Here is a 9,580-nt window from a genome sequence, read left to right as displayed (position 1 = left end):
TATATACATATATATACATATATATATATATATATATATATATATACATATATATATATATATACATATATATACATATATATATATATATATATATATATATATATATATATATATATATATATATATATATATATATATATATATACATACATACATACATACATACATACATACATACATACATACAGGTCTGTTGAGTCTTTTGTTTGTTGGTTAAAGTACAGGTTAAGCTGTCATTGTACTTTACATAGTGGGAAGAAATGAAGTGTAGCCTCAACAGCATTTTAGATATTTTTTCTTACAAGGATTATTTTTGATGTTTTGTTTTAAATTAACTACTTCATTGTTTAAGCTGACGTTGTTGCAGGTCACACCTCTTTCTGTCTTCCTCCCTGTTTCTAGAGGCCACAACACATTTCATCCGTCCAATAAATGAATTGGACGGATCCGATAAAAGACACCTGAGCAGGTTTGTTCTCTTCCCTCGCCCCTACGGCCAACCAACGTCCTTTTATTTATCTTTTAGGGTTCTTTATACTTAGACGAGTTTAACATGATTTAACTGTGTCTAAGAACCACAAGCTTACCTGTGGATGTAGATCTCTCTTTTGAACATGAACCTCATTCTAACCTGACGCTCAAACCTCTGGAGGTCCAGCAGGAGGTCCAGAAGGAGGTCCAGCAGGGGGTCCAGAAGATTAGGACTCAACAAAATGTCCTCCCTCTGAAGGAACTTCAAATTAATTTTTCACTTTCTTGTAAATCACACTGTTTTCCTGGTTTTCCAAACCCTTTGTCTGCGTCTCTTCTTCCAGACGTTTTTTCCTCATCGTCTCCTGCTGTCGAAGACCTGCAGCACAGAGAAGAGACTATGTGTTACATAAAGTTAACTTGTGTTGTGTTGTTGTCTGCACGTTATGGACACGGTGATGTATTTCATATACACTTACTGTTATTGAGGCGTATTGTGATGCGCTTCAAAAATACAAGCAGAGCTCCAACTGCAATAACAATGAAAACTCCTAAAACAAATGTGAAAGCCAACCATCCGATGGACACTTTGCTGGATGAGTCTTCATACACTTTCTCTGAAACACATCACAAAAAGTAAACGTAAACAGTCGAAATGTAACTACATCTCATGTACAGCACAGCAACAGTTAAAGAAGTCTAAATAACGTTTAAACTAATAAGACATGAACAACAACAATGAAATCTCACCACTGATGTGCACAAAGGTCTCAGAGGTGATCCGGTGCTTGATGTCTTCCTGCTCCACTACACAGCGATAGCGGCCCGTCTTGTTCACAGTGATGTTGAGGGTGATGTCATAGCTGCTTCCTCTCTCTGAGACCTGAGCTTCCTCAGCAGGAAGTTGGTTTCCCTTGCTGTCCTGCCACCTCACTTTAGGTCTAGGAGAAGCACCTCGAACCTCACACTGCAGCAGAGACCAGGTCTCTCCGGCATCGAGCATTGTGACGAATGGCTTTGGAGCTGCAACTGTGAACACGGGATGAATTACAGATTATTCAGGACATCAACATTGTTTCAAACATAAATATGTCGGTCCCATGATTTTCTGCCTCTCTCCGTTTAATTTCTTTGTAAACTGAATGTCTTTTGTTTCGGTTTGTTGGTCGAGCAAAACCAGATATTATTATATTATATATATATTATTAAATATATTGAAGACGTCAACATCCGTCTCTGGTTACTCTTGAGTTAAACAATGAAAGATCAATGGATTCACGCAACAAAATCCTCAAGAGACCAACATGTGGGATTAGATCCGCCCTGAGATGCTGAAGGTGCTGGCCATTGTTGGGTTGTCTTGGTTGACACGCCTCTTCAGTGTCGCATGTGGGTCAGGAACAGAGCGGGGTGCTGGTTCCCATCTTCAAGAAGGCGGGACCAGAGAGTGTGAACTATCAGGTATCACACTGCTCAGCCTCCTGGGGAAAGCTCAAGCCAGAGTGCTGGAGAGGAAGCTCCAGGGTGCTGGAAGGAGGATCCAGGATGCTGGAAGGGAGAATCCAGGGTGCTGGAGAGGAGGCTCCAGGGTGCTGGAGAGGAGGATTCAGGGTGCTGGAAAGGAGGATTCAGGGTGCGGGAAAGGAGGATTGAGGGTGCTGGAAAGGAGGCTCCAGGGTGCTGGAGAGGAGGCTTCAGGCCGACCACTTGTAGAACCTCAGATTCAAGACGAGCAGTGCAAAGTCCGTCCCGGTCGTGGAACAGGGGACCAGCTCTTTGCCTTCAAGGACTACTGGAGGGGTCCTGGGAGTTTGCCCAACCAGTCTACATGTGCTTTGTGGACTTGGAGAAGGCTTTGGACCGGGTTGCTCTGAGTTTCTGTGTTGGGTGCTGCAGGAGTATGGGGTGCTGGACCAGTTGCAGCGGGCCTTCCGCTCTCTGTACTGCAGTAAGAAGTCAGACCCCAAGCGAAGGAGTTCAAGTATCTTGCGGTGGAGTGAGGGTAAGGTGGAGCGGGTGATGGACAGGCGGATTGGTGCGGCTGCAGCAGTAAAACAGATGCTGCACCGGATTAAATGTATTCAGTCAATTGAGCAGCTCATATTCATCTATTAATGCAGATTTTGGGGCTTTAGGGTGGAGATTGTTTAAATAGCAGTGTGGATGGAGCCTCAGATTAATAGTTTAAAAGCACTCACCAACAACCAGCTCAACGTTGAAGGTTTGAGGCGGCTGGAGACGTGGTAAAGCACAGGTGTAGTTTCCACTGTCGGTCGTCTGGGTATTTCTGATGACGATGGAGGCGTTGCCGTGTTTCAGCTCCTCTGAAAAGTGGGAGACTCGTCCTCTGAACTGGTCGCTCTGACCAGGACGGCCGTTGTTGTAGTGAATGCCTGCATCATACAGGAACACCTCCTGCTGACCATGATCTCTCTCAGCTGCTTTCCTCCAGTGAAATGAAGATGGTGTGATGTTCTCCTTGGTGCCGAGGGAACAAGGCAAGAAGACATCGTTCCCTTCTTCGACGACCACTCTGACGACTCCTAAAACACAACGCATATTTTTATTCATTACGTTTAAATGAAGAAAGGGTTTTGATAGAGAAATTAAATATTGTTATGAATGGATGATTGTCTCATCGGCTTCACGTGCGCGCGCTGTCGCATTAAAGTCAGCAGCTCACGCGCAGCAGCAGCTGAGGAAGAGGAGCGGCGTGAAGATCCAGAGACATCAAGAAGAGGTCCGCTCACTAGGAAAGGCTCGGTCACTGCGGTCAGCTCAGCAGACACTGAAACGTCTTCTTCTTCTCCATCTTCTTCTTCTTCTCCTCCTCCTCCTCTTCATCATCATCTCAATAACTTGTGACTGGACCACCAGGCTTTAAGAACATGCATTTATGATTCTATAAGTAAAACTAAGTGTCCCTTTGCTTTAAGAATAATACTCTTTGCGTAATGTTATTATGAAGTTGTAAAACATAATTACATAAAGACGTTAAAGGTTGACTCTCCAGAGACCAGGCGTTACATTACATGTCATTTCGCTGACGCTTTTATCCAAAGCGACTTACAATAAGTGCATTCAACCGTAAGTACGAACAAGGAACAACAAGAATAAAGACAGAACAATTTCTCAAATGAAGTCAAACTACAAAGTGCCACCAGTAAAATCTATCTAAGTGCTGCCCAAGTGCTGCTGCCACTGTCTTTATTCAACTTGTAGTCGAAAGAGATGAGTTTTTAGTTTGCGGCGGAAGATGTAGACACTTTCTGCTGTCCTGATGTCAATGGGGAGCGCATTCCACCATCGAGGAGCCAGGACGGCAAACAGTCGTGATTTTGTTGAGTGTTTAGTTCGCAGCGGCGGAGCAACAAGCTGATTGGCTAAAGCTGAGCGGAGCGAACGAGCTGGTGCGTATGGTTTCACCATGTCCTGGATGTAGGTCGGACCCGATCTGTTCGTAGCATGGTACGTAAGTACCAATGTTTTGAAGCGGATGCGTGCGGCCACCGGTAGCCAGTGGAGGGCGCGGAGGAGCGGAGTAGTGTGAGTGAACTTCGGGAGGTTGAAGATCAGTCGAGCTGCTGCGTTCTGGATGAGCTGTAGAGGTGGAGTTGCATTGGCAGGTAGGCCTAGCAGGAGGGAGTTGCAGTAGTCGACGTGGGAGATGATCACAGCCTGGACCAGAACCTGTGCTGCCATCTGTGTGAGCAGGGGACGTATTCTCCTGATGTTGTACAGCATAAACCTACAGGAGCGTGTTGTTGCGGTGATGTTGGCAGTCATGGAGAGTTGAATGTCAAGTGTCACACCGAGGTTCCTGGCAGTCGGGGTCGGGGAAAGCACTGCGTTGTTGAAGGTGATTGTGAGGTCTTAGGTGGGGGAGACTTTTCCTGCAAGGAAAAGCAGTTCAGTCTTGTTGATTTTCACGTGGTTTGTGGACATCCACTGAGAGATATGTCAGTCAGACAAGCAGAGATTCGCTCTGGTATGCCCGTTTCTGATTGGGGAAACAAGAGGATCAGTTGGGTGTCATCAGTATAGCTATGGTAGGAGAAGCCATGCGAGCGAATGACAGAGCCGAGGGAGTTGGTGTACAGAGAGAAGAGAAGAGGACCCAGATGTCATCTATCTTTTTGTAAAGTAGTCAACAAAGTGGCTCGGTAGAAGGGTAGAGGAGGAGATGGTAGGAGGAGAGGGGGGGGGGGGGGGGGCAAGAAGGTTGGAGAAGATGGAGAAGAGTCTTTTGTGGTCAGAAAATGAGGATTCAATTCTGGATTGGTAGAACAGGCTTTTGGCTGCAGTGATAGAGGCAGAGAAGGAGGAAAGAAGAGAGTGATTGGTCAGAGACATGAAGTGGAGTCACAGCACACAGTTTCAGGCCTATAGTATTTACGAGTAGATATGCACACAGGTATGGGAAGACAGGGCAGTGTTTATACTCAGCCGCCCCAGAGGACTCCAACGAAAGACTCCTATGTCTTTATCCTCCGAGTCTGCATACAACGGCTCTGCACTGACACTACAGCTGACGCTTCAATCCCCACTTGGTTTTACGACTGAGTGGGTGGAATTAGATACAGGAAGAGTTCGCACACTGAAGAATGGCATACTCCCGTAGCTGCGCCTACGGAGTATGAACGTGTAAGAATGGTTGATTAAACCGATGTGGCACCTTGCATGGTGACTCCTCCCATGAATGGGTGAATGATGTCACATAGTTAAAGCGCTTTGAGTGGTCGGAAGACTAGAAAAGCGCTATACAAGTACAGGTCCATTTAGTATTACCATTTACTTCCACTGCTGTCTGTGTCTATAGAATTGCACAAGAAGCAACAGCCTTTTTTCATGTACTGTATTATATATGTGTGTACATGTATACATGTATACATATATACATGATTATATATGTGTGTGTATGTGTGTGTGTATATATATATATATATATGTATATATATATATATATATATATATATATATATATATATATATGTATATATATATATATACACACACACACACACACACACATACATACACACACTACCATTCACGGTAAACTTTGCTTTGAAGATAAGCTCCATTTGTTCCAATTCATTTTCTTTTCTCATAAAAAGCTTAATATCATATAGTAGTGAGGCAACCCCCTAAAATAAGGAGGTTTTCTGAGACACACGACTCTTGCCAACGAGTAGATATCGTTTGTGGGTAAGAGGATTGTCTCACCGTGTTAATGTCCAAGTGTTCTCGTAGTTAACGTCAGCAGCCAGCAGATCACAGACAGAAGTTGCAGAGGTAGAGGAGCGGAGTGACGCTGCAGAGACATAACAGGCTAGCAGGCTAACAGGCTAGCAGGAACAGACGAGCTGGGGAAAGTAGATAACGTAGTTGTTTCCAGGGTCAGGCCCAATCCCAATCTCCAGCCTTACTGTTGAGTTCAAATTACATTACCTGGTCAAAAGGAGAAAAAAAGAAAAGGAAAAGACTACAAGTCCCACAATGCACCACCAGTAGGCCAGTGCAGGCGGCTGATTTTTAAAATTGAAGCACCTGTAGAGGAAAGGGCGGAGCAAAACATTTCACCTGAGACAGAGGCAGAATAAGAGTCAGCTCGTGGTGCAACCAAAGCAGTCACCGGTAACGTAGCTGTTTATTTTGTGTTGTTGTGTTGAAATTGTTTAAAGTTATTTACATGTTTGTATAATTTTTGCTGTTTTGTGTTCATAGGTCTACAATCTATATGGACCAACCAGCACTTGAAAATAATAAGAGAAACAATAAAAAATCAAAGCTGTGTTGGAAAGAGCTGTCACGTGCGTCCTTTGGACTAAGTGTACCAGCCGTTCAACTTGGGCAAGAGTTGGCAAAAATGAGGTAGAACTTGACACTTACGGACTCACAGACTTTAAGGCGCACTCCCGCAAATCCTTGAGAGTTTAGCGGTGTCCCATTGTCAAATTGTGGAGTGCCTGATGGCTCTGAGGCAGACATTTTCAGCCCTTTATGAACCCTTTCCGTAAGTCAACATTAGATGCTGACTTTGCCTAAGGGAATTACCCACAATGCATTGCAATGTGAGGTTAAACACAGGCCCAATGCCAATCTCCACCCTTACGGACTCACAGACTTTAAGGCGCACTCCCGCAAATCCTTGAGGGTTTAGCGGTGTCCTATTGTCAAATTGTGGAGTGCCTAAGGGCTCTGTGGCAGACATTTTGAGCCCTTTGTGAACGCTTTCTGTAAGTCAACATTAGATGCTGAGTTTGCCTAAGGGAATTACCCACAATGCATTGCAACGTGAGGTTAAACACGCTGTTCCCAATAGAAGAACGGAGACATAAAAAAAGTAAACAAAGAGGGACGTGGGCATTTAGCCCGATAAAATATCTTTAAAACATTATGGAACATAAAAACACATGAATTAGAGTGAATTAGAGTGAATACAAAATTGTACACAATATTTTTTAATGTAGTCACGTGATGTTCCAGCAAAGCGCTGTCCCATTCATATTCACACCAGCTCAAGGCCTCACAGACTCAACCAGTTAGCAGCTGACGTCACTGAGTCCATGCTGTGTTCACACCGAACGCGGTGGGAATACTCGCGTCGAGTCTACCGTGGAGGGTTGTGGGCGTAGATGGGATTGGGCCAATGATTGGCCAGTGGGCGTTTTATATCCCCGTTGAGATTTTATCCGGAGCCTAACCTGCTCCGGGGCAGGTTAGGCGTTTAGTGTAAATTACCGAGGAAACGTAGTCCGCTAAAAGTGAACCAGCTTCGTGAGACTGAAAACCCAGAGTTGGCAGTTTACGTAAGTAGGTCCCTGTGGGTTCAGGGCATTATAGTTTAGGGTGGAGATTGGGATTGGGTCGGATTTTTCAAAATTTAGGCGCACGATCGGCGCGCGTGCATCTGTTTCACTCTTCCGGGTTTAACGCCCCGGGTGTGTCAACATCTGAGAGACGACCCTGATTCCAACTAATGAAAGGATTGTCTCACCGTGTTCATGTCCAAGTGTCCTCGCAGTTAAAGTCAGCAGCCAGCAGATCACAGACAGAAGCTGCTGAGGAAGAGGAGCGGAGTGACGCTGCAGAAACATGTCACGAAGAAAGACGAGCTGGGGGCTAGCAGGCTAACAGGCTAACAGGCGTAGTTGTTTCCAGACTCCATTTTCACTGTCGACTTCACCGTCCCTCGCGCCTTCAGCCGCGGTCCGAAAGTAGTTCTTCTTCCTCTTCTTCTTCTTTTTCTTTTTTCCTTTTCTTATTCTTTTTCTTTTTCTTCTTCTTCTTCATGTACAAATATGTGATTTTCATTTGAAATCCAAATGTTCATTTTCCTTGTTCTTCTTGGTCTACTTGTTCTTCTTTGAGGTTTATTGGCGGTTGTTCGGTGCATTACCGCCACCAACTGGTATGGAGTGTGAGTCAGGACGTCTGTTACTTGCACTATCCCAAAAAAAACCTCTACTAAATAAACTAATGACTTACAAAATAAAACGAATACATATATGTATATATACATACCCATACATACACACATACACGCACCATTTAAACAAACCAAACCATAACTACACAACAAAACAAACCAATCCAACCAAAATATAAATACATAAACCCACGGCTCAAATTCTTCTTCTTCTTCTTCTTCTTCTTCTTCTTCTTCTTCGTCTTCTCTTGTGTTTTATGGCGGTTGACAAACAACTTTCGGTGCATTACCGCCACCCACTAATCTGGAATGTGGACTAAGGAACTACTTATCTAATATCACTCCCAACGAAACCCAGACATACAAACATAAAAATAAAATAAAAATAATAAAAACACATATACAGTATATAAAACTAAAAAAACAACTCTATTCTACCAGATTCTGTTCATTCGCCGTGTAGTCTCTAAATATTCCAGTAAACTTTCCCAACATTTATCACTAAAGTGTTTCTTAAGAACGTTCATAATACTTCCCTATCCCATCTCTCTGAGACCGTTAAAGTTCGTCTCTCGCTCATATCTTTGACATACCACCAACACATGTTCCACTGTTTCTTCTACCCTACAGATCTCACACTTCCCATCATTATATTTTTTAATAACGTAAAGGGAGCTATTCAGCCCTGTGTGCTGAATGTGTGCTTCATTCCTTAGCCTTGTCATTGCCCTCTCCTCTTTCCTACTTCATCCACTTGATCCTGCGCTTCCCACCAATGGCTTATTTTGAAACAGAAACCTGCTGTTGCTCCCCATCTTCCATTCATTCTCCCAAATTTTTGGGATCTGTCTTTTTATCACCCCTTTTGCTTCTGACTTGCTTATCTTTACATTCACCTAATTTCTCCGACTCTTCAAGGCCCTTTATGCCGATCTATCCGCCCTCTCATTTCCCTCTACTCCCACTTGGACCGGGATCCACACAAAATGAACCGCCACTCCCATTTGCCTGATTTTGTAAAGTGCTTGAAGTATCTCATATCATAAATCTTCTTCTCCTCCTCCTCCTCCTTGTCCTCTTCCTCCTCTAAGTTTTTTTTAAAGTTGTGCCTCACCAATCAGCCTGCTGGACCATTTTACAATCACATGCACAGAGTTTCTGCAGTTTTTTCCAAACCACGACACCAGGGAAAAAGATCAAATTGATTCAATAAAAGCACGATAAAATAAGGTCATCATCAGTTTGTTAATGTGGAAGTAGGACAGTTTCCAAACAAACGCCGGTGCTCATTCTTGCACACGGCTTCACAGTTTGCTTCGAAGTTCATTTTGGAGTCGATAGTTGTCCCAAGATATTTGTAGGATTGTACACATCCCACAGTCTGACCCTTAAGGGGCATGGCTTAATGTGTGTGGGCATGTCTTCTAAAATCAATGATCATATCTTTGGTTTTTGAAGTGTTTAACTGAAGATGTGACTCACCACTTCACACAGCGTGGCTGTTCTCATTGTCATGGATCTGACTGACGATAACAGAATCATCTGCATACTTTAAAATGGTCCTATTATCACATCTACTCTGACACATTTGTGTAAAGGATGAATAAAAGGGGCGACAGTAAACATCCTTGTGGAGGAGCCTAGCAGAGGAGCTTTATATTCTTTATGTAATGT

At 43.8% G+C, this 9,580-nt stretch overlaps 1 protein-coding gene across 1 annotated transcript; it reads right to left on the bottom strand.

The window, feature by feature from the left end:
* Positions 1–213: 213 nt before the first annotated feature.
* LOC137789154 (V-set and immunoglobulin domain-containing protein 1-like) lies at positions 214–7,827 on the bottom strand. The gene is made up of 5 exons (XM_068582423.1): positions 7,475–7,827; positions 2,673–3,017; positions 1,225–1,503; positions 954–1,091; positions 214–853 (listed from the first exon to the last, which is right to left on the bottom strand). The coding sequence occupies exons 1-5, from the start codon at positions 7,572–7,574 to the stop codon at positions 744–746; spliced, it is 972 nt and encodes a 323-aa protein (XP_068438524.1). The 5' UTR covers positions 7,575–7,827; the 3' UTR covers positions 214–743.
* Between the last annotated feature and the right edge of the window lie 1,753 nt (positions 7,828–9,580).

This window comes from Clinocottus analis, unplaced genomic scaffold (genome assembly GCF_023055335.1).
Source record: "Clinocottus analis isolate CAN_PGR_092001 unplaced genomic scaffold, fCliAna1.0.p SCAF_180, whole genome shotgun sequence".
Classification (NCBI taxonomy): domain Eukaryota; kingdom Metazoa; phylum Chordata; class Actinopteri; order Perciformes; family Cottidae; genus Clinocottus; species Clinocottus analis.
The sequence above is the reverse complement of the archived record's forward strand: the minus strand, read 5'-3'. Positions and strand labels throughout refer to the sequence as shown.